Consider the following 26,223-nt stretch of genomic DNA (forward strand, 5'->3'; position numbering starts at 1 on the left):
GTATAACAGCTATTAAGTAGTGGAGTTAAGATTTATGCTTGGATCTGCATGATTGCAAAGCTCAAGCACTGAAACATGATGCTACGTGCACATGTCTCTGTGTCTCTCTCAGGTTATTACTGAAGCTTTATTTTCTTCAACAAGCAGTTATCTACTACCTCTTTGTGTATTCCTAGATTTCTTCTATATGGGTTATTCCTAGATTTCTTCTATATGGGTCTCATATATGGGTTTTTCTACTCTCGTCTGGGTCTTTATTACAGTAGATGTTACCCCTTCCTCAGTTTTACTCTCACATCTCTCTTTAGCCTCTGGAGCACGGTCCTGTGTGTCTTTGATAAAGGGATGATTCTATAGACCAAGCTCTCATAAATTGTTCATATGTCTCCTTTCTCTCTTACCAGTATTTTCTTAACTGAGGTTATGGCCAATTGTCCTGAGGGCCATCAAGTGTGAGAGGGAACTGGAAATAAATACTGCAAATGTTCTCATTACGCTGGCATGCTGACCACCGTGCCTCCAACCTCCCAGCAATGACGACATTGCAAGGACAACCGGCAGCATGAGTCACTGGGCATCGCTGGGAAGGGCTATAAAGACCCTGGGCTCTGTGTTGGTACATGGATTCAGGTAGGTGAGGAGTGACTGTCATGCTGCCTTCCATCGTGAAAGCTATTCTCTTCCTGCCCTGGTGCCTGGCCCTCCCCGTGCCCCCTGGGACAGATCTTAAAGGATGGGACTTTGTTAAGGTAGGTGTTTGTCAGGGACATATTATCACATTATCACTTCCGTGGTCCTCCTCATATGATGGACATATTTATCTTTATGAAAGATCTTTAATATTTATATACGTATGATCATATTATATTTATATATGAAGATTAAGATATAAGCATGCATTTATACATAATGATGAATATGTCAATATTACATATTAAAATTTTTCTTCAGTCAAAAGTTAATTTTTTTCTTTTAATTATAAATAAATCAAAATATCTTTGTCTGCCTCTAAAAATACTGTAACCCCTAGGCATTGTGTCTATTGTGCATGGGGGGGAAAGTCAACCTTAGCCCTCATCTCCCACACTCTTAGACATCTCTCAGGTATCCAGATGTGTGATTCTCTTGGGTGTGAGGGGTAAGGAGAGGTGATTTAAATGGGCTAATACATGCTTAGTGACTGAGAAATCTCCCAAACTGTTCACTACACCCTTTCCATTTCTCAAGAAACACTGAATTTGTACCAAATCTCCTAAGCAGCCAAGATACCTAAAAATCTTTATCACTGGTTTCAGTCACATCCTTTGTAAATGTTCAGGGATTTAGTCCAAATTCCTGCTAATAGTTAGTCTGGAAAGATATGGTAAATCATTTACCTCCCTCTACCCAACTTAACTGATAATAAAGTAAAGGCATAAGAATGTAGAATTTACATGCAAATAATAGAGTATAGCACGATATATTATTCAGTTAGATTCCCACTGTCTTGTTCTGGGTGGCTGAACTTTCATAATAGACTGGCGGAAAGGTCACAAATCTCAGAGTCTTGGCTTTTGTAAATGTTTCATACTGAAACATACTGAAGCTGCCCAGTGTGGAATGGTAAATTCTCAGTTGTCTCCTTTATCCAACACTGAACTCAGGGGATTTATAGCAAGCCAGAAGCATCCAGTGATCTATCTTTTTGGGTCCTTGTTTCATATATCAGGACTGGAGCTTAGTCTGCACACCCGAGTCAGACCGTGAGACAGAATCAGATCCAAATCTAGTCAAAGCATCTTCAGGCTCGGCTCCTGTGTGACAGGCCATGGTTCTATAACCTCAGCTGGAACAGAGAAGATCTGACAAGTCCTGGGAAAATCTGGGCTTTTAGTTGTTCTTTTACATTGTTCTTATCTTTGAAGAGATACGAACCTTCTTTGCAGAAGCAGTTCCAGAGGGTACTATTTTTATTTTATTCTGTGTAAATGGATGCTCTGGAGGGATGTTGGGTACAACCCTGTTGAAATAACTGGTGGCCCTATCTGAGCAATGCAACACTGCAAATTTCCGTGGAATTGTGTTGACTGGGTAGACAGTGATGAAGGGGTGGGAGGATAATTCATAGTAAAGGCCTTTCAGTGGTTATAGCTTGGGTACTCTACTTTCCTTGAGGCTGGAATGAGGTTAGTGTTGGGAGAAAGTGCCTAGATCAATGAATCAATGAATGATTTGTCTATAAATAGGGTGCTGTGAATAAGAAGTTATAACACAAAAATTCTATTTTGGTTGTTCTATGAAAATTGAAAGATATGGTTTCTTTGTATATATCCTGGCCTGAACCTAAGAAAAAAAAAGACTAAGGTCAACTTCCAAATAAAGGCACAATTAAAGAAAGAGTCTCTTTGCTTAAAAAGCCAGTGCTATCAAAACAGCATATCTTTATTGTGATTACATATCATACTTTCAGAACTTCCTGAAAGGGTAAAAAGAAAAACATTTGAGTTTCATAATTATTGTTACCTTATCAAAGAAATTATTCCAGTTTTTAAGAGAGGTAATTTCTTTGCTAAATTCTAAAAGTGCAGGGGACCTTGAGTGAACAGCTAGCCATGTACTTAATTGCAGATGCATACAAAATGATAAATCAGTGGTTTGCAACAAGCACTATAAGAAATGTGAGTTAGACCAAGGTATATTAGATATAGTACTTTCAGTCCAGCTGGGGTTCAAATATAAAGAAAACATGATTGTAATATGAGACATAATTTCTCAGAACTTGAGACTCAGTAGCTGCCACTGGTAAGGAAATCAAAGGAGACAAGGAATGGGTGATGAATGAAAATTTTAAAGGTATTTTATGAAATGGTTGGGCAATGCAGACCAAGTCAAAGTTTACATCCTAAGAATCACAGATTCTGTCCTGACTGAGAGAACTTACAACAAGTAGAAAAACCAGGAACCATGTTCTCTAGGAATGCCCATCCAGTACCTTCATGCCCTTTATCCCTGGGCCCCTCTACCCTGAAACTTGGAGGTTTTATTTTTGTAGAATGTTTTAACAGTTTATATAAGTCATTTTTATTCTATCATTTGCATTTAATATTATCATCCATGAAGAATCAGGGATGGTTGCTATCATTTGACTAAGGAGAGGAAGTTTAAGAAGGCCAGAGACAATGCACCATCCTCCACCATCCATCCTGCATCCTGAAATGGGGCTTTGCCCTGGATTATTGATTCTATCGGTCTACCTTCACTGTCTTTAAGTATGAATATCTTCCCAATCTCTCACTCCAGGATTATTTCCATCATTTTTTCCTCACCAAGAAGGAGTTGCCACTCCTTACAGAGGGGGAACAGATACGGTTCTTGCAGCAGTTCTTCTCTCTGAATGTGACGGGCTTACTGGACAAGCAGACACTGGACATGCTGCGCCGGCCCCGCTGTGGGGTACCTGATGTGACTGACTACTCCATCTCTCCAGGAAGGCCCAGATGGAATAAGCTCACTCTGACCTATAGGTGCTTGTTTTTAGTGCCTGGAGGGATGGGTGTATTCATTACTTCAAAGGACTCAATGTCCCTCCTGGGGCAGCCCTACTGTCTTCTGTTTTCCATGTCAGTCTCTCCAAAGCCCAAAATCTACTTCAGAGAAGGCGATTCCACCCGTTCTTTTTTAGCTTCCTCAAATCTAGCCTCTTCCTTAGGAAGACGAGCCATGCCTCTATCCTTATAGGTATAGGTTGCATAATTTTGTTTGTTTCTCTTCTCCATGGTAGGCATAAATAATAGACAAATGCCCTTAATCTGCATGTTTTTCCTGTATAAAATGCTATCTTCCATGGCCCCACTATTCTTTCCTAAGTTAAATAATCTACTTTCTTCCCAAGTTGTAAATGTGTATGTGTGTGTGTGTATGCATTTGTAAGATATAATTTTGAAACCTTGCTCCGTCTCTAGGTTACTCTTTCTTTGGAGCCTTTTAAACATATTAGAGACATCTAAACCAAATAATTCTAAATTATATAAATGTTATACATTCAATTCAGCTCATATACCTTTTTTTTTCACTTGCTTGATTTGCACAATCACCCTGTAGGGCTGTAGTTCTCAGACTTTAAGTTACATGGGAATAATGTATAGAGCTTGTTAATATTAAAATGTTCATAGGAATCTGTATTTTGCAGGTGTTATTTCTTGGGTTTTTGGTGCAGTTAGTCTGAGACTAACTCAATTTTATAGGTGAACAAAGGGAGACCACAAAATGTTAAGTGATTTGCTCCAAAGTACAGTCACTGTTTCTTAGAGCTATGATAATTCTCAGACCTCTGAGCTACTTTTCTTAAGGATTTCTCCTCTCAGCATTATCAATTACCCATTCGGCATGAAGCCATCCACAGTGGAAGACATTATATATGATGCGGTTTCCACCTGGGGCAATGTGACCCCCTTGATCTTCCAGCAAGTGAAGGGTCAAGATGCTGACATCAAGATTTCATTCTGGGACTTCGGTAAGATACTGATGGGGCTGGGGAGCACATTGTTTCATGTAAAGGGCAAAGGGGACTTCTCCACAAGCAAACCCAACCCACATTGTCCAGCTTCTGAAAAAAATCAAAATTCAAAAATAATAGGCAAAGCCCTAATGAAAAGAATCAGTCTACAACACAAGAAAGACATTTTTTTTTATTTTAGGAAAGTGGTAGGTAGGGGAGTGGTACCCTCTGCTTACTTTAAAAACCTCAGAGTGTGAGTTTCTTTTTCTTCATTTCCTTCCATGTGGGGAAAGGATTTTTTGTCTCTAACCTATAACCTTTACTCTGCCATATGTCCCTCTATTCTGTTACCAAAGAAGATGAGGAGTAGCTAGATTTTGGTCCCACACAATTTCTCTGCAAAGACTGTGCCTTAGCCTCTCCCTACCCCACAGTACCAGACTGTACAGCATGCTGAGGCACTCAGGCTTGCATAACACCACCTCTGCCGCTGTGTCTCCTCCCACCTTGTGACCTCAGCTATCTTTCCTCCACAGAACATGGAGATGACTGGCCTTTTGATGGGCCAGGTGGTGTGTTAGCCCACGCCTTTCTTCCAAGTTCTGAAACTCCAGGAGTTGTCCACTTTGACAAAGGAGAACATTGGTCGACTTCATATAGAGGTAAAGACCTTGCCTAGTAGAAATTAAGAACTCTCCAGGGGCTTGGAGGTTGGGATTGATGTTTTCCAACTGGGCCTGGATACAGTAAAGAGGGAAGAGGGAAAAATTAAGGGAGGCCAGGACCAGGTGTGAAATTTGCTGTGAATTTGGTAGATGAGATCATTTCTGAACGCAGGTGCACCCACAAAATGTGCTTTTCTCTTCCTTAATTTTTCAGCTTCCATTCATCAGTCTTTTGATTTTTTTCATACCTCTTTCTCACTCCCATATATAAGTGTCTATCCATTCTGCCATTCTGTTTCCCACATATACTCATTTGGCTCTCAGCATTTTACACACCCTCCATTATTTCCTTTTTTCTCATGACTTCTCTCTTCTTTCTCACGTACACGTTCTCTTTTGTTAGTAACTAATTTTTCCTTTTATCCATATCCTTTCAGGCATTAATCTGTTCCTGGTTGCCACTCATGAACTAGGTCATTCTTTGGGTCTGTACCACTCTGGGAATCAGAACTCCATTATGTACCCCACCTATGACTATCAGGACCCCAGAACCTTCCAGCTCAGTGTTGATGATATCAGAAGAATCCAGCAGCTATATGGTCTGTGCTTCCTGGAAAAGGGGTGGGGGTGGGGGTATCAGGGCAGGAATTCCACTTGGAATTTATTCACTGTTTTCTTTTGTCCCCAACAGGGAGGAAGATGTTCATCTGAAATGTCCTAATGTTGGTTCAGATAATTCAACTACAGTCATCAATTCAAGCCTTTCAGTGGCTTCACTGGACGGTCAAATAACTTAAGGCACTAAAGCAGCTGTGGGGACTGCAAGAACTAAGCCCTAATAAGGGTACCTCATGAGGGACGCTGAGTCAAACTTAGAAAATTTGGGGGTCAGAATAAATATGATATTTGAACATAATATTTTGTACTTGCAATATAGCATGGGAATCACTGTAAGAGGGACAGGAAGGAATAACATAGTAGATTGGGGAGCTTTAAAAGAGATAATAGAAATCTAGAGTTAACTCAAGGTAAGATAAAACAAGATTAGGAATAAGGTTGTACAATGGTGGCTCAGTGGCAGAATTCTCACTTGTCATGCGTGAGACCAGAGTTCGATTCCTGGAGCTTGCCCATGCCAAAAAAAAAAAAAGATAAGATTAGGAATAGTAACATTAGTATATTATTACATATGTAGGGATTAAGAAATATTGTCAGCTTCAGAACTGTCCCTGAGGTCACATTCAGGGAATTCAGGTAAATGAGGAGGCAGGGGTATAAACACCCAGCATTTTCTATCTGACACAGAAAAACTCTCATGAGCACTGCAATAAAGTGATTAATAAAATAAATATATAAGCATTGGGAAGAAGGGGTAAAGAAACTATCATTACTTAGAAATAAAAGTATGTATTCTCAGTTTTTCCAGAAAAATATCAAAATAAAAATTTATTTTATTTTTATATACCAACAGCAAATATTTAGGAAAAAGACTATTTCTACTAGCATAAATTCACATCAAACACATGAGAAAAATCTAATGTAAGAGATGCAAAATCTCTGCATCTAAAACTGTAATACAATTTTGAGAAAAATTAAGTATGACCAATGTTCTTGGATTGAAACACTTGTTATTCTAAATATTGGTTTTCACTACAAATTGATCTATTCTCTTTACTCTCTTTACTGTATTCTCAGTAAATTCCCAATATGTTTGTTGATGGAAATTGATAAATTGTTTCTGAATTTTATGAATAAATGAGAAGAAGTAGGATAACCAAGGTATCAGTTAAGGAAAATTATGTGTTGGGTGGCCCACATAGTATGATTTGAATACTGTTATAGCTTGATAAATTGTTGTTAATAAATTGTTACTTAACGTATACATAAAGAACTACCCTTTCCTTTGAGAAGCAGCAAATGCCTTATAATAGAAGGACTTATCACTGCATTTTCATTACTATGGCTCTATACAAATGTCCTTAATTAAAGATGAAGTTTCAGTATTCCTCTGGATCAAAATAGGCATCAACAGTCCACTCTTTAATGCTCACTTGAGAATAGAAAATTAGTTGTTGGAGTGGTGGATGGAAGTAGGACAGTTTCCAGGATAATGATCATATGCTTTTGGCGCAGCTGTGGTAAGGAATATTAACATTTGTTTAATCTCAGAGGGTCCAGTAGACTCTGACACCAACTCCTAACTCCATGCCCCAGGAGACATTAGGAGTGTTATAGGGATACAAGAAGCCTTAAAAGCCCACTACTCAAGGAGTCAAAGGTTTTCAAGGCCTGAGGTCTATGAAAAAGCAAAACTGTAGCTTCTGCAATCAGTACAAATTTGACTACCAGATGCAGATGGGAGCTTTTTTCAGGTGAGATGTAAGCCCAAAGAGAGCAAGAGATAAAGCACATAAAAATAAAAAGAAATGAGAAGAGAGATAGAGGCAGTAAAAAAACAGGAGAAGAAAAATTTGGATAGAGGAGAGAGGTGGGGAGGCCAGACTGACAGGGAAACAACAACACACACATATAATAGAAAGAGACTTACATGCTGAAAGGACAAAAATTGAGGGTAAGGCAAAGTAGATGGAAATGACAGCATAAGACAGAAAAGAATTAATAGGGAAAAAAATTAAAGGTGTTTAGATAGTAAATTAAATGAAATGAAGGAGAGAAAAGTCTGCAGGAATAGAAATAGAAAAGGAATAGGGCTTGACATACAGAGGAGGAACCTTTAGATTCAAACATTAAAAAAAAAAAACAGTGGCTCAGTTGGGAAATGGGCTACCGCTTGCAGGATTAATTAAGACCTTACCTGAATGCAATTATCTTGTGTAATTTTCAGGTCCATTCAAATTGTAATTACAAAATAAATAGTGGGTAACTTTTAACATAGTCTGAGCCAAAATATAAATAAAGAGAGGAAAATCTTTAGAAGCACAAGGCACATTTATGCCGGGCGGCGGGGGGTGGGGGTGGGGGAGTGGGGGGGTGTGTGAAAAAAGGGTATCATTCCCTTTGGGAACAATTTTGAAATGTATGCAATGTTCCGCTCCATTACTTTCCAACAATTTTAAAAGAGGTTGATCAGTGGAAGATAGTTTTGAGGCCTGCAGCCAGGATGCTGGAGAAGCTGTAATTAAACAATCTTCTTATCATCCTCAGTGACTCTCCTTTAATTACTTGGATGGAGTGAGTGTGTGACATGACTTTTATTGATGCCTCTGCCATTTGAAAGTCTTCTTTTTAATCGCTCTTAGTCTCTACCCACTATCTACCTTTCAGTCTTACTGTGATTAGAATGTGTTAAAACAAATAATGAAACAAAAACAAAATGCAAAGAATCATTGATGATGACCCAGAATTAGAGTCAGAAGAAAACTGACAGAGAAAAGACCTAACAAAGGAATTGTGGAAAGGGAAAGTTATGATAGATGGTGCAGTGAAAGAAAAGGATAAGGAAGTGAAAGGATATACTTGAGCTATACCAGCCTACTTAACTTCAAATCTAGAGACAGGCCTACAGATGAGGTTTTCTGACAATGTCGATCCATACACAGAGGACATGGAGAAGGAGAAAGGCAGTTGTAAAGAACAGTGATCCACCTTATTTCCTGCAATTTCTCTGAGTAGTGGAGAAAATTTGACTTAGTACATAGTTGGAAAAACTAAAGGAGTGAGCATGGAAGAATTTTCTGGCATAGGGTAAAGGAAGCTACTCCTCCATTGTATGTCCAATATTATCCAATATTATTTGTGTGTGCGTATGTGCATGCACACATGCACACTTTGATAAACTGAACTTTAGAACGTGTAAACAGAACAAAAGTTTCTAAGTGAACAAAAGATAAAGTTTGTTAGGAACTTTGTGAGTTACTGAAAACTAAAGAAGAAAAATGCTTGGAGGTGAAGAAGAATCAAAGTGCTGAATGAGTATTTTGCCTGATAGGTATAAGAATATAGTGGGTAGCTGACTGCCTTATTGAAGGCAAGTGCCCCAAATGAAGCTCAAATTAATCTGCTGGGACTGGAGCTCAAATTAATCTGTGTCTGACTCAAAGAATATCCAGAATCCCTGGACTTGGGGGAAAGAAAATTATTGAGAGTCCTTATTATTTGGAGAGGGTGGTTTGGCTTTTCCTTCTGTTTCTTAGACATGTATTCTAAGCCAAAACCCCTCTGAAAGTATAAGATGTGCAACTTGAGAACTTTCAGTCTTTATGCTATAAACCTGAGGTAAGAATCAGTTAAGAGGGGCTCAATGTTCTTTTTAAAAAACTTCTCTAAAATTAACTGAAAATAGTAAAAGTCAGTGCCATGACAGGAGACACTGAGGCCTTACTTGTTACGATATTGACTTCAGGCCAGGACTCAGACCTGTGACACTCTCAAGCAGTCAGAGCCTAAGGTCAACCCGGGGAGGTGCCGGAAATGCTGAGGCATTGCTGCAGAGATTTCTGAAGGTTCTGAGGTCCAGACTCTAAAGGAAAATGCAAGTGAAGAATTTTCTCAGGAACAGTCAGTAGGACTAGATGGAGCTAAAATAAGGAACCCCACAGGGCCTGGCTGTCATGCTGATGACTGTCGACCAAGGACAGAGCTGCATAATCAATGCATATCCGTGAGGGAAAATAAGTCCAACATTAGAATCATACTGAGAAACAGGAGGAACGAATTTAGTCGTGTTCAAAACACACTGAGGTGAGTGTCTAGAGCTGCAATCTGGAATTGCCATGAAGTAAAATCAGAAAAACACAACATTCTGTTTGAACATTATTTTTAAAACATGATTATAAACATCATTTGGAGAAGAAATTGATCAAGAGATGACAAATAGAAACAAAGTACATTTATTACTAGTTTTCACGTAATAGGTAACTGATAACTGTGCTAACTATGCTTTTTTGGGAGAGCATGAGCAGGAAACCACTCTTAGAAGGGCTTTCATAGTTGCATCATGAACTTATAACTTAAAGATTTATTTTCAAAGTGCTTAAGTCTTGATCTGTTATATAAATAAATAAATATGTATATATATATATATATATATATATATATATATATATATTTCTACCATGAAGATTTTAGTTTAGGGAAGACTTGTACTAAATAGTTTAAAGTTATGCAAGTATGAAGGGATTATGGGCTTTTTTTCTCATTTCCATACCCTCATTTCATATACTGGAATATTCACCTTTTTATCATTAATATATTTACTATTTTAAATGATTAAATATTACAAATTGTTAAATAAAAATAAATTAAATACAAAATCTATTGTCATGCAAGAGCAGGCAGCTGAGAAGCAATAAATAAACCCAAAATGTGACCAACAGGAATCTTATATAAATCACCAGACATTTCCTCTGACTTTTCTTTATTTTCTTCTTCAGACCATATAATAAAGGTCTCATTCTTTGCTCTTTTGCTATTTAAATTTTTCAGTGTCCTCAACGCAAACCCAACAATGTTGGGATGATTATATTTGCGTGACCCACACTATTGTTCTGAAGTTTGCTGCTTTTTATGACTGGGAAATATTTCTTCCGTCAGACCCAAAGAGGTACCCTCCTCTGTGAAGATGGAAAAAAGAGATATCTCGTCCTGACTGTACTACTTCTGCTCACAAGGAATAGTACTGAGGGATAAGAAAGGATAGCAGTGGATGCTCACCTCAGTGCAAGGCTGCTATTTTTGAGGCATTTTAAGGGTCAGTATGGAGGTCTGGAATAGCAGTGAGGCTGTGGTGTCCACATTTATCCTGAGGGGTTTCCCTGAATGGAAATATATTCATCCTTGGCTCTCAATCCCATTCTGCCTGGCATACTTAATAGCATTTGTTGGTAATGTTGTCATTGTCTCTGTCATTTGGAAAGAGTCCTCACTCCACCAGCCCATGTATTACTTCCTTTCCATCCTGGCACTAACTGACCTGGGCATGTCCCTGTCCACTCTTCCCACCGTGTTTGCTGTGTTATGGTTGGATGCTCAGGAGATACAGGCGAGTGCTTGCTTTGCTCAGCTTTTCTTCATCCATACATTTACATTTCTGGAGTCTTCAGTGTTGCTGGCCATGGCGTTTGATCGTTTTGTTGCTATCTGCTGCCCTCTACACTACTCCACTATCCTCACCAACAGTGTAATTGGCAAGATCGGCTTGACCTGCTTGCTGAGAAGCATGGGGATTGTACTGCCCACACCTTTGCTACTGAGACGCTGTCATTACTGTCATGTCAATAACCTCTCCCACGCCTTCTGCTTGCACCAGGATGTTCTGAAACTATCCTGTTCAGATGCCAGGATCAACAGCATTTATGGACTCTGTGCTGTCATCGCCACAATAGGTGTGGATTCACTTTTCATCCTTCTTTCCTACGTCCTGATCTTCAACGCTGTGCTGGGCATTGCGTCTCGTGAAGAGCAGCGCAAGACGCTCAACACATGCGCGTCTCATATCTGTGTGCTGCTCATCTTCTTTGTGCCAGTTATTGGAGTGTCAATGGTCCATCGCTTTGGGAAGCATCTGTCTCCCACTGTCCACATCGTCATGGCTGACATCTATCTGCTTCTTCCCCCAGTGCTTAACCCTATTGTTTACAGTGTCAGGACAAAGCAGATCCGCTTAGGAATTCTCCGCAACTCTGGGTTAAGGAGGAGACTTTAAGGAACCTCTGTGCTCCAGTTTTCCCACTGATAATCTTAGGGCAGCTAGTTTAGTATAGTAAGAGGTGAAATAATTGGAGTTACAACATTTGGTTATATTCATAGTTCTTCCACTTTCTGCATGTGTGATCTCAGTTAATGTTTTTAACCTTTATTTATATTTTCCTTGGCAAAAATGTGTTGACAACTATGGCCTTTAGTCACCTGAAGATCACTGTGAGACTTAAACGAGACAATGTATGCATAAGAGATTGTTTTAAAACCTGTACATGTACAAATGTATTAAAGTTAATAATACCAATTCCTTGGGAAGTGTAACTCTATTCATGTAGTTTCTGTTTTTAATTATCTATATCCAGAAATCAATTCCCCCACTTTCTAATAAATTGGCCCATGATTCATATCTCATGCCATAATATCATAACTTTTTTCTGAAACGATTTCTGACTTTTTAGGACAACTTGGATGCCTGAGTTCTTGGTAGGAATTTGGATTGCTGTTGTGACTAGTGGCTATGGACTAAGACCTCATCTCACACCGCACACTAAATTTCATCTCAGTCTACTTCCTTAAGACCCTGGGTTGAGAGGTTCTCAGAAAGCCCACGACATGAATGAAAGGCAAAATAGAATTCTTAAGGACACCCTTTGGCAGGAAGACAGAACAAGACACCAACACAAGTGAAGCCACAGTTTTAACAAAGTCTTAAGTGTATGAACGTGAGGACTAGAAGTGACCCAGCCATTCTCTTTATTTTACTCTAGCCTTGAGCATAAGAACAAACAGAAAGGGGTCTTAAGGATGACTTGGCTCACCTGAGTAGAGGAAATATATATGTTTCATGCTAATTATTATGCTATTTGTGTTGAAATCTTAAATTAGATTAATTACCTAATTCAAATTCTAATTTCATTTAAAAAAAACAGCATCTAATTTCCTGCTAATCCCTGTTATCTGAGTTTAAAAACATGACATGAGGTCAAAGAGCTAGGAATACCTAATCCTCCATCCTGGCAGAGCCAGTGAGGCTAACACTATAGAGATACTGAACTAGAAAAGTTCTGGACTCATGAACATAAAAAAGAGTCATCCTAACCAGAAAAAGCTCTCAAATTTTTTTGCTATATTTTTAATTTTCAGGAGTTATTCATATATTCTGAATATTAGTAACTGTAAGACATTTGAGTTACAATATCTTCTACACTCTATAGCTTAAGTTATGTGCTCTTTAATGGTATCTTTTGATAGCAGGAATTATTCTTAATTTTAATGAAGTCCAATTTATCATTTATAATTTTTTTAAATTTTACTGTTAGTACTTTTTTATGTCCTTTTAGGAAATACTTTCTCACTATATTATTCAGTAACCAATCAGGAGACAGAAATAGCACAGTTACTTGAACAGGATTACTTAATATAAATAATTATTAACTTTAACAGGGAATTAACTTTAAAAGGGCAAAAATGAATTCTAAAGAATGCACTAGAGCTGAAGGAGAATATTCAAGGAAAGGACAAACTTGGAAGTGTGGAAGTAGTCTCTTTTCCAAAGCTAAGGTTTAGACTTCATTGGAGAATGTGTGTTTGCAGTCTCCTGGGTGCCAGTCAAGTTCACTTGCCCAGGTTTCCTGGGCAAGCAGGGAATGCCCCCTATGGGATACAGGTGGACCATGGCTAGCAAGCAGAAATTCCCTTTCAGGCTGGGAAGATGGAAGTGCCACCTGCGGTGCTATTGGTTTGAGGCTGTCAGGCAGATAACTGTAACTGGAACTAACAATCAAGAACAGAACTTCAGGGTAAGACAGCCTAAGGTTCAAAGCTGACCATTAGGACAACTGTGAGATTCAATTGTGACACACTTGCAGGATTACAGAGATTATTGGTTTCTCCTTTTTTCTTTTCTTTCCCCCTTCGATTTGATTTGTTCTACTTTTTCTAACTTCCTGAGATGGAAACTAAAATTATTGCTTTTCATTCTTTCTTCTTTTGTAATATATTCATTTAAGGAAGCACATTTTCCTTGCAAGTAGGATGTTAGCTGCAGCCACACATTTTATATGTGGGTTGTCCTTATCATTCAGTCAAGGTACTGTCTAGTTTTCATTTTGAGTTCTTATTTAGTCATGGAATATTTTGAACTGTATTGTTAATTTACATGCAATTTTTATAGTTATTTTTTATTTTTAAAAATGAATATGAGATTTATCGGTCTTTGCTTACCACTCAGCTATGGTTGATATTTGGAAATGCTCCACATGCGGTGGAAAGAACTTATAGTCTGCCATTGTTGGGTCAGTATTCTACAAATGTCAGCATTAAGTTTATTAATTATTAGTTAGATCTTCTATATGCTCTCATATTTCTCATATGTTTTCAACTATTGAGAGAAATGTGTTCAAGTTCCATCTACTATTGTAGGCTTGATAATTTCTCTATTAATTCTTTCAATTTGTGTTTTATACATTTGGTATCCTTGTTAGGATGCATAAAAACTTCGAATTATGATATATTTTTTGCCAAATTGGTCCTTATTATGACACTTTTTCTGTAGTAATTCTACAGAAAAATTTTCTGTTGTTTTCTTATATTAGTATCATTGCAGTAACTTTCTTTTGGTTGTTTTCTACATAGTATATCCTTTTCCATTCTTTCACTTGCAACAATTTTCCTCATATTAAAATTGCATTACTGGGAGGGCCACAGTGGCTCAGCAGGCAAGAATGCTTGCCTGCCATGCCAGAGGACCCAGGTTTGATTTCTGGTGCCTGCTCATCTATTAAAAAAAAAAAATTGCATTACTTGTAGTTATCAAAAAAATTGATCCCATCTGAAAATTTTAGTCCTTTACTTCAGTATGCATCCAATTTTTATTTTTTTTTATTTTTTTATTAACGGAAAGAAAAAAAAGAAATTAACACAACATTTAGAAATCATACCATTCTACATATGCACTCAGTAATTCTTAACATCATCACATAGATGCATGATCATTGTTTCTTAGTACATTTGCATCGGTTTAGAGGAACTAGCAACACAACAGAAAAAGATATAAAATGTTAATATAAAGAAAAGAAATAAAAGTAGTAGTAATAGTAAAAAAACAACAACAACAAACAAACCAACAAGCAAACAAAAACAAAAAAAAACCTATAGCTCAGATGCAGCTTCATTCAGTATTTTAACATGATTACTTTACAATTAGGTATTATTGTGCTGTCCATTTTTGAGTTTTTGTATCTAGTCCTGTTGCACAGTCTGTATCCCTTCAGCTTCAATTACCCATTGTCTTACCCTGTTTCTAACTCCTGCTGAACTCTGTTACCAATGACATATTTCAAGTTTATTCTCGAATGTCCGTTCACATCAGTGGGACCATACAGTATTTGTCCTTTAGTTTTTGGCTGGATTCACTCAGCATAATATTCTCTAGGTCCATCCATGTTATTACATGGTTCATAAATTTATCTTGTCTTAAAGCTGCATAATATTCCATCGTATGTATATACCACAGTTTGTTTGGCCACTCTTCTGTTGATGGAGATTTTGGCTGTTTCCATCTCTTTGCAAATGTAAATAACACTGCTATAAACATTGGTGTGCAAATGTCCGTTTGTGTCTTTGCCCTTAAGTCCTTTGAGTAGATACCTAGCAATGGTATTGCTGGGTCGTATGGCAATTCTATATTCAGCTTTTTGAGGAACCGCCAAACTGCCTTCCACAGTGGTTGCACCCTTTGACATTCCCACCAACAGTGGATAAGTGTGCCTCTTTCTCCGCATCCTCTCCAGCACTTGTCATTTTCTGTTTTGTTGATAATGGCCATTCTGGTGGGTGTGAGATGATATCTCATTGTGGTTTTGATTTGCATTTCTCTAATGGCCAGGGACATTGAGCATCTCTTCATGTGCCTCTTGGCCATCCGTATTTCTTCTTCTGGTAGGTGTCTGTTTAAGTCTTTTTCCCATTTTGTAATTGGGTTGGCTGTCTTTTTGTTGTTGAGTTGAATAATCTCTTTATAAATTCTGGATACTAGACCTTTATCTGATATGTCGTTTCCAAATATTGTCTCCCATTGTGTAGGCTGTCTTTCTACTTTCTTGATGAAGCTCTCTGATGCACAAAAGTGTTTAATTTTGAGGAGCTCCCATTTATTTATTTCCTTCTTCAGTGTTCTTGCTTTAGGTTTAAGGTCCATAAAACCACCTCCAGTTGTAAGATCCATAAGATATCTCCCAACATTTTCCTCTAACTGTTTTATGGTCTTAGACCTAATGTTTAGATCTTTGATCCATTTTGAGTTAACTTTTGTATAGGGTGTGAGAGATGGGTCTTCTTTCATTCTTTTGCATATGGATATCCAGTTCTCTAGGCACCATTTATTGAAGAGACTGTTCTGTCCCAGGTGAGTTGGCTTGACTGCCTTATCAAAGATCAAATGTCCATAGATGAGAGGGTCTATATCTGAGCACTCTATTCGATTCCATTGGTTGATATATCTATCTTTATGCCAATACCATGCTGTTTTGACCACTGTGGCTTCATAATATGCCTTAAAGTCAGGCAGCGCGAGACCTCCAGCTTCGTTTTTTTTCCTCAAGATGTTTTTAGCAATTCGGGGTACCCTGCCCTTCCAGATAAATTTGCTTATTGGTTTTTCTATTTCTGAAAAATAAGTTGTTGGGATTTTGATTGGTATTGCATTGAATCTGTAAATCAATTTAGGTAGGATTGACATCTTAACTATATTTAGTCTTCCAATCCATGAACACGGTATGCCCTTCCATCTATTTAGGTCTTCTGTGATTTCTTTTAACAGTTTTTTGTAGTTTTCTTTATATAGGTTTTTTGTCTCTTTAGTTAAATTTATTCCTAGGTATTTTATTCTTTTAGTTGCAATTGTAAATGGGATTCGTTTCTTGATTTCCCCCTCAGCTTGTTCATTACTAGTGTATAGAAAAGCTACAGATTTTTGAATGTTGATCTTGTAGCCTGCTACTTTGCTGTACTCATTTATTAGCTCTAGTAATTTTGTTGTGGATTTTTCTGGGTTTTCTACATATAGTATCACATCGTCTGCAAAAAGTGATAGTTTTACTTCTTCCTTTCCAATTTTGATGCCTTGTATTTCTTTTTCTTGCCTAATTGCTCTGGCTAGAACTTCCAACACAATGTTGAATAATAGTGGTGATAGTGGACATCCTTGTCTTATTCCTGATCTTAGGGGGAAAGTTTTCAATTTTTCCCCATTGAGGATGATATTAGCTGTGGGTTTTTCATATATTCCCTCTATCATTTTAAGGAAGTTCCCTTGTATTCCTATCTTTTGAAGTGTTTTCAGCAGGAAAGGATGTTGAATCTTGTCAAATGCCTTCTCTGCATCAATTGAGATGATCATGTGATTTTTCTGCTTTGATTTGTTGATATGGTGTATTACATTAATTGATTTTCTTCTGTTGAACCATCCTTGCATACCTGGGATGAATCCTACTTGGTCATGATGTATAATTCTTTTAATGTGTTGTTGGATACGATTTGCTAGAATTTTATTGAGGATTTTTGCATCTGTATTCATTAGAGAGATTGGTCTGTAGTTTTCTTTTTTTGTAATATCTTTGCCTGGTTTTGGTATGAGGGTGATGTTGGCTTCATAGAATGAATTAGGTAGTTTTCCCTCCACTTCGATTATGTTGAAGAGTTTGAGGAGAGTAGGTACTAATTCTTTCTGGAATGTTTGATAGAATTCACATGTGAAGCCGTCTGGTCCTGGACTTTTCTTTTTAGGGAGCTTTTGAATAACTAATTCAATCTCTTTACTTGTGATTGGTTTGTTGAGGTCGTCTATTTCTTCGTGAGTCAAAGTTGGTTGTTCATGTCTTTCCAGGAACTTGTCCATTTCTTCTAAATTGTTGTATTTATTAGCGTAAAGTTGTTCATAGTATCCTGTTATTACCTCCTTTATTTCTGTGAGGTCAGTAGTTATGTCTCCTCTTTCATTTCTAATCTTATTTATTTGCATCCTCTCTCTTCTTCTTTTTGTCAATCTTGCTAAGGGCCCATCAATCTTGTTGATTTTCTCATAGAACCAACTTCTGGTCTTATTGATTTTCTCTATTGTTTTCATGTTTTCAATTTCCTTTATTTCTGCTCTAATCTTTGTTATTTCTTTCCTTTTGCTTGCTTTGGGATTAGTTTGCTGTTCTTTCTCCAGTTCTTCCAAGTGGACAGTTAATTCCTGCATTTTTGCCTTTTCTTCTTTTCTGATAAAGGCATTTAGGGCAATAAATTTCCCTCTTAGCGCTGCCTTTGCTGCGTCCCATAAGTTTTGATATGTTGTGTCTTCATTATCATTTGCCTCTAGGTATTTACTAATTTCTCTTGCAATTTCTTCTTTGACCCACTTGTTGTTTAAGAGTGTGTTGTTGAGCCTCCATGTATTTGTGAATTTTCTGGCACTCCGCCTATTATTTATTTCCAACTTCATTCCTTTATGATACGAGAAAGTGTTGTGTATGATTTCAATCTTTTTAAATTTGTTAAGACTTGCTTTGTGACCCAGCATATGGTCTATCTTTGAGAATGATCCATGAGCACTTGAAAAAAAGGTGTATCCTGCTGTTGTGGGATGTAATGTCCTATAAATGTCTATTAAGTCAAGTTCATTTATAGTAATATTCAGGTTCTCTATTTCTTTATTGATCCTCTGTGTAGATGTTCTGTCCATTGATGAGAGTGGTGAATTGAAGTCTCCAACTATTATGGTATATGTGTCTATTTCCCTCTTCAGTGTTTGCAGTGTATTCCTCACGTATTTTGGGGCATTCTGGTTCAGTGCGTAAATATTTATGATTGTTATGTCTTCTTGCTTAATTGTTCCTTTTAATAGTATATAGTGTCCTTCTTTGTCTCTTTTAACTGTTTTACATTTGAAGTCTAATTTGTTGGATATTAGTATAGCCACTCCTGCTCTTTTCTGGTTGTTGTTTGCATGAAATATCTTTTCCCAACCTTTCACTTTCAACCTATATTTATCTTTGGGTCTAAGATGTGTTTCCTGTAGACAGCATATAGAAGGATCCTGTTTTTTAATCCATTCTGCCAGTCTATGTCTTTTAATTGGGGAATTCAGTCCATTGACATTTAGAGTTATTACTGTTTGGATAATATTTTCCTCTACCATTTTGCCTTTTGTATTATATATATCATATCTGACTTTCCTTCTTTCTACACTTTTCTCCATGTCTCTCTCTTCTGTCCTTTTGTATCTGACTCTAGTGCTCCCTTTAGTATTTCTTGCAGAGCTGGTCTCTTGGTCACAAATTCTCTTAGTGACTTTTTGTCTGAGAATGTTTTAATTTCTCCCTCATTTTTGAAGGACAATTTTGCTGGATATAGGAGTCTTGGCTGGCAGTTTTTCTCTTTTAATAACTTAAATATATCATCCCACTGTCTTCTAGGTTCCATGGTTTCTGCTGAGAAATCTACACATAGTCTTATTGGGTTTCCCTTGTATGTGACGGATTGTTTTTCTCTCGCTGCCTTCAAGATCCTCTCTTTCTCTTTGACCTCTGACATTCTAACTAGTAAGTGTCTTGGGGAATGCCTATTTGTGTCTAATCTCTTTGGGGTGCGCTGCACTTCTTGGATCTGTAATTTTAGGTCTTTCATAAGAGTTGGGAAATTTTCAGTGATAATTTCTTCCATTAGTTTTTCTCCTCCTTTTCCCTTCTCTTCTCCTTCTGGGATACCCACTACACATATATTTGTACGGTTCACATTGTCCTTGAGTTCCCTGATACCTTGTTCAAATTTTTCCATTCTTTTCCGGATAGTTTCTGTTTCTTTTTGGAATTCAGATGTTTCGTCCTCCAAATCACTAATTCTATCTTCTGTTTCTTTAAATCTGTCATTGTAGGTATCCATTGTTTTTTCCATCTTTTCTACTTTATCTTTCACTTCCATAAGTTCTGTGATTTGTTTTTTCAGTTTTTCTATTTCTTCTTTATGTTCAGCCCATGTCTTCTTCATGTTCTCCCTCAATTTATCGAATTCGTTTTTGAAGAGGTTTTCCATTTCTGTTCGTATATTCAGCATTAGTTGTTTCAGCTCCTGTGTCTCATTTGAACTATTGGTTTCTTCGTTTGACTGGGCCGTATGTTCAATTTTCTGAGCGTGATCCGTTATCTTCTGCTGGCGTCTGGGCATTTAGTCAGATTTCCCCGGGTGCTCGACCCCACAGGTTGAAAGATTTTTCTGTGCAATCTCTGGGTTCTGTTCTTCCTATCCTGCCTAGTACGTGGCGCTCGTGGCACACGCCTGTCTGTGGGTTCCACCAGCGAAAGTTGCTGTGGGTCCCTCAACTCTGGAAAACTCTCGCCGTAGGGGAGGTTCAGCAGCCGAAGCGTCTTGGAAGAATGCCAGCCGGCCCGGGGTTCCAAACGTGGGGAGGGTCACCGGCCGTCGCAACACAGGAGAGCGTCCGGCCAAATTAGCCAGTCGGCCCGGGGCACCAAGCATGGCGGGAGGGCGCCAGCTGTCGCAGCCCGGGAGAGTCCACTGTTCCCAGCCGACGGGGGAGTCACATGTTTGGAAGGGATCCCCCGGTCACTGTTCTCCGCAGTCTGGAGATTTCCGACCCAACTATCTCAGTTGTTCCGGGGGGCCTCGTGTGGTGGGGGCACCAGCCGCCGTGGCCTAAGGGGACCGCCTGTCAATTCTACCAGCTGGCCCGGGAAGGTGGAAGGGACGGACTCCGGTCACTTGCCGTCCCACCCAGGAAAGCCCGTGCCCCTTGGTGATCTCACCGGAGCTGGTTCTCCCAGATAGTCAGCCGTTCCAGGATGGGGTACGCTGTCCCTTTGATCTCCCTCGTGGCTCCGGGAGCTGCTCTGTATTATCTCCACTCCCCCAGTAGCTGTTCTGGAGGAGGAAAGGTGAGGGCGGCAAGGCTGTCGAGGCTGGTGGCGGAGGAGCACGGTGAAGGCGGGGGAAGAGGGCACTGTGGTGGTTGGAGAGCAGCCGGAGCAGGAGGGGGAGGAGGGGGGAGAAGGAGGGCGGGCGGCTCGGCTGCTGCGGGGCGTGGGCGCCGCGCGGCGGGCCGGCGGAGAAAGAGAGGGGAGAAGGAGGGCGGGCGGCTCGGCTGCTGCGGGGCGTGGACGCCGCGCCTGCATCCAATTTTTATAAATATATTTTTTAATTTATGTATTTATTTTTAAAACTTACATATATTCAAATTCCACAAGACATTTGACTGTTATTTAGTAAATACATTTTAAATAATCTCACCCATGTATTTATTCTTTCTTTCCTTCTTCATTTTCTTCTTTAATTACATGTTTCAGTCTAGGATCATTTTCCTACTGCCTTTTATTTATTTTATTTATTATTATTATTTTTTCTACTACTTTTTATTTTTGACTTACTGGAAAGAAACTCCATCAGTTGCAGTCTGGAAACATTTTATTTAATCTTAAAACTCTAAGATATTTTTTGTGGTTATGGAATTCCAGGTTGCCAGTTATTTCTTTTCAGCATATTAATGATGCTACTCTGTTGCCTTCTGGTTCCCATTGTTTCTGTAGAGTCAGCTTTCAATGCTCCTGTTCCTTTGGAAGAAATGTGCCCCTTTTTCTTCTGGTGCCTTTTAACTTTCACTGGTTTTGTGAACTTTTACTATGATGTGCCTAGTTGCCGGTTTTTTTATTTATCCTGCAAGTATTCGACTGTGTTCTTTAGCTTTGGAATTTATGACCTCCATCAGTTTGCAAAACTGCTTATTTATTGTTTCTTTCTCATTTTCTCCTCTCCTTAAACTCCGCCATTTGTTGGAACATTTAGACATGTTTCACATGCCAGTTATTCTCTGCCATATTTGTTATTTATTTATTTTTCTTGATACTTCACTTAAAGTATTTCCTTTTGTAGCACAGTGTTATTTGAGTGAAGGCATGTTCTCTCTCAACCGAAGTGCCTCAGGAAAGTAGCTATGATTGCTATTACCTGATGTCCTGAACCCTTATGTCTATATTATGTTCCAATAAACAAACTGATTCAGCAAAGAAGGTGTACTCCTGTAGCTAATAAGGTAAGAAATCCTTACTCTTAGAGTATAAAATACAAATATTTTATGATCTAATATTCAGCTTCTTCAACTTGCACATCCTAAAGCAGGCAAATCTCCATGCTAATTTTCAAATACCCTTCATGGAATCTTTGCTTCAGGCTCAGTGATGAAATTGTACTTCTGTGAACAAATCTTCCAAAGCATTCATACGCATACACACACACACACACACATGAGCACACACAACACACACTGTCATCACTGTTCCTTGGGAAAAGTGATAGGGGTGGGGGTAGGCACAACACAGTCCTATTCTACCTACTAGCCAGAGAACCTTCTGGTTATTACAGCATTGACCCTTTTTACACAGGAGCACAGGCTGCTCACACCCTTTACTATTTCTACAAACAAAGAAGCTGCAATGAGTGACTGAGCTCCTTCCCCAACCCCTAAACCCAACAGCAATTAGTGCAACTGGGTCTCACCCGATGTGCTACAGCAATCAGGAAGAAACAGGAAGGTCCTGCCTCCCAGTTGTTGGCTGGTGAAATAGGACAGCAAAGACTCACAGCCTTGATCCTTTCTGGACAGAAACCCACAACACCATGGGGCTTTTATTATAACTCACTGTAGAAACAGAGGGGTCAGAGGGCTATAGGAATAACTTAACTTTGTAAGACTGTGAGGAATACTTTACCAAAGACCACCATCTGCTGAGAAGTCTGGGAAAGTACAATGTGAGAAGCTACTTTCCTAACACTTCTCTTGGGCCCTTTGATACAGGTTTGCACCCCCCTCAGTGGGAACTTGGCCCCGGTTTGGCTGGAAAATCCTGACAAATTTAGTGCCAAAGGAAACCTTCAACATGCATCCAATATAAAATCTTAGGTGAGTGGGAAACCAAAATAATCTTATTCAGATAATCAGATGTCTAGAAACCAGCAAAAATTATAAGGCATATTATAAAACAAGAGGATATATGGCCAAATGAAATGATCAAATTAAAAAGCCAGGAAATACATGACTTGTAACAACTTATCAAAGATGGTCAAACAACTCTTCAAAATGATTTCAATGAGGTACTTAAAGAAATAAAGGGTATTAAAAAGAAACTGGGAGGGTTCACGGGTGGTTCAGTGGTAGAATGCTTGCCTTCCATGTGGGAGATTCGGGTTCAATTCCTGGACCATAGGCCTAAAAAAAAAAAAAGACACTGGGAGAGCATAAAGAAGAATTTGAAAGATTGCATAGAAAAATAGAAGAGTTTGTGGGAATAAAAGTTACAGTAGATGAAAGCAAAAATATACCAGAGACACACAACAGATGATTTGAAGAGGCAGAAGAAGGGATATGAAAACTAGAGGACAGAGCAACTAAACTCAAACAGACAAATGAACAAATGGAGAAAAAATGGAAAAACTTGAGCTGCATCTCAGGGAAATGATTGATAGCACAAAGGACACAAAAATATGCATTATTGGTGTCCCAGAAGGAAAAGAGAAAGGTAAAGGCTGAGAAAGAATATTTGAGAACATAATGGCTGAAAATTTCCAAACCCTTATAAAAGACACACATATACAAATCCAAGAAGCCCAACATACTCCAAAGAGAAAAAATACAGATAGACACACTCAAAGTCCTATGCTAATCAGACTGTTAAAAGTTGAAAAAAAGGAGAGAATCCTGAAAGCAGGAAGAGAAAAGTGATCCATCAAATACATAGAAAGCCACACAAAGTTCAGTGCTGACTTCTCATTAGACACCGTGGAGGCATGAAGGCAGTGCTATGATATATTTAAGATCGTGAAAGAGAAAAATTGCCAGCCAGTAATTATTTATCCAGCAAAGTTGTCTTCCAAAAGTGAGGGAGAGCTTAAAATATTCACAGACAAAGAAAACTGGGAAAGTTTGCTAACAAGAGACCTGCCCTGAAAGAGAATTCTGCCAGCTAAAAAAAAAAAAAAAACTAAGAGAAAGAGTATTAGAGGAATTTATAGAAATGATAGTTATCAGTAAGAGTAACAAAAAATTAAAAGGAATTAAAAAAATAATAGATCTGAGGATGGGTAATGGTGTCTCAGTAGCAGAATTCTCGCCTGCCATGGTGGAGACCCGGGTTCGATTCCCAAAGCCTGCCCATGCCAAAATAATAATAATAAGAGTAATAGATCTGACAAATAAAAGCCATAGGATAAAACCCTTGAAGTAAGGGCTGCTTTTACAGTAATAACATTGAATAGTAATGGATTAAACTTCCTAATCAAAAGACACAGATTGGCAGAATGAATAAAAAATTATAATCCTACTATATGTGGTTTGCAAAGTCTCATTTTACACCCAAATATACAATAGTTTGAACGAGAAAGGGTGGAAAAAGATATTCCATGCAAACAGCAACTACAACAAAAAAAGCTGGGGTAGCTATACTAACATCAGGCAAAAATAGACATTAAAGGCAAAAATGTTATGAGGCAAAGAAGCAGTCTATATTAATAAAAGGGGCAATTCACCAAGAAGAAATAACAGTCATAAATCCTTACCTAATCAAGGTGCCCCAAAACCCAGGAGGCAAACACTGGCAAAACTGAAGGAAATAATAGACTTTTCTACAATAATGGTGAGCAACTTCAACACAACACTTTTTCCAATAGATAGAACATCTGAAAAGAGGATCAATAAGGGCACAGAGAACCTAAATAAAATGATAAATGAACAAGAGCTAACAGACATATATGGAAGTTTGCACCCCAAAAGAGCAGGATACATATTCTTCCCAAGTTCTCATGGACATTCTCTAGGACAGAACTGATGCTGGGACACAAAATGGGTCTTAATAAATTTAAAAGGATTGGAATTACACAATGCACTTTCTCTGTTCATAATAGAATGAAGCTGGAAATCAGTAACAGCCATAGAACTGGAAATTTCACAAATATGTGGAGGTAAAACAACATTTTCTTAATCAATGGATCAAAGAAGAAACTGCAGGGGAAATCAGTAAATAGCTCAAGATGAATGAAAATGAGAACACAACATATCAAAACATATGAGATCCAGTGAAGGTAGTGGTGAGAAAGAAATTTATAGTACTAAACACCTACATTAAAAAAGAAAAAAAAGCTAAAACCAAAGACTTAACTGAACAACTAGAGAGACTTGGGAGAAACAGCAAACTAATCCCAAAGAAAACGGAAAGAAATAATAGATTAAATTTGAAATAAATGACAAGGAGAATAAAAGAACAATAGAGAGAATCAGTGAAACCAAAAGTTGTTTTTTTGAGAAAATTAATAAAACCTTTAGCTAGACTGACAAAGACAAAAGAGAGAATATAGAAATAAATGTTATCAGAAATGAGAGGCAGGCCATTACCATGGACCCAAAGACATAAAAAAGATCATAAGATAATATGAACAATTGTATGCTAACAAAGTAGAGGACTTAGATAAAATGGACAATTTCCTAGTAACACATGAACAACCTACACTGACTCAAAAAGAAATAGAAGACCTCTACAAACCAATCATAAGTAAAGAGATTGAATCAGTCATCAAAAATGTTTCAACACAAGAAAATCAACTAATCCAATACACCACATAGAAAATCAAAAGGGAAAATCCACATGATCACCTCAATTGATGCTGAAAAGGCATTTGACAAAATCCATCATCCTTTATTGATAAAGCATTTTGAAAGGCAGGAGTCAAAGGAAATGTCCTCAATGTAATAAAGGGAATATATGAAAAACCCACAGCTAGCATTGTATTCCACAATGAGAGGTTGAAAACTTTCCCTCTTAGATCAGGATCAAGAAAAGAATAAACACTGTCACTGCTGTTATTATTCATTATTGTTCTAGAAGTTCTAGCTAGAGCAATTAGGTAAGAAAAAGAAATAAAAGGCATCCAAATCAGAAAGGAAGAAGTAAAACTTTTGCTACTTGTAGACAACATGATCCTATATTTAGAAAATCCTGAAAAATCTATGACAAATTTAGTTGAGCTATTAAATGAGTTCAGCAAAGTTGTGGGATATAAAATCAACACACAAAAATCAGTAGGGTTTCTATACACTACTCCTAAGCTAGCTAAGGAGGTAATCAAGAAAATAACTCCACTTAAAATAGCAACTAAAAGAATTAAATATCTAGGAATAAACTTAGCTAAGTATGTAATTGACCTGTACACAGAGAACTACAAAACTTTGCTAAAAGAAGTCAAAGAAGATCTAAATAAATGGAAAGACATCCCATGTTCATGGATTAGAAAGTCAAATGTTATTAAGGTGACAATTCTATCCCAATGGATGTACAAATTCAATGCCATGCCAATCAAAATTCTAACAGTTTCATTTATAGG

General features: G+C 38.0%; 2 protein-coding genes across 2 annotated transcripts; both read left to right on the forward strand.

Annotated features, from left to right (window-relative positions):
• The first annotated feature begins 650 nt into the window (after positions 1 to 650).
• On the forward strand, positions 651 to 5,853 carry MMP26 (matrix metallopeptidase 26). The gene is made up of 6 exons (XM_077112144.1): positions 651 to 749; positions 3,280 to 3,503; positions 4,344 to 4,492; positions 5,014 to 5,139; positions 5,580 to 5,741; positions 5,834 to 5,853. Exons 1-6 carry the CDS (start codon positions 651 to 653, stop codon positions 5,851 to 5,853), a joined length of 780 nt encoding a protein of 259 aa, XP_076968259.1.
• A 5,005-nt stretch (positions 5,854 to 10,858) lies between these two features.
• LOC143645152 (olfactory receptor 51L1-like) lies at positions 10,859 to 11,806 on the forward strand. Its single transcript, XM_077114730.1, has one exon. It carries the CDS (start codon positions 10,859 to 10,861, stop codon positions 11,804 to 11,806), a length of 948 nt encoding a protein of 315 aa, XP_076970845.1.
• The last annotated feature ends 14,417 nt before the right edge of the window (positions 11,807 to 26,223 follow it).

Source organism: Tamandua tetradactyla, chromosome 8 (assembly GCF_023851605.1).
Source record: "Tamandua tetradactyla isolate mTamTet1 chromosome 8, mTamTet1.pri, whole genome shotgun sequence".
In the NCBI taxonomy this organism is placed as follows: domain Eukaryota; kingdom Metazoa; phylum Chordata; class Mammalia; order Pilosa; family Myrmecophagidae; genus Tamandua; species Tamandua tetradactyla.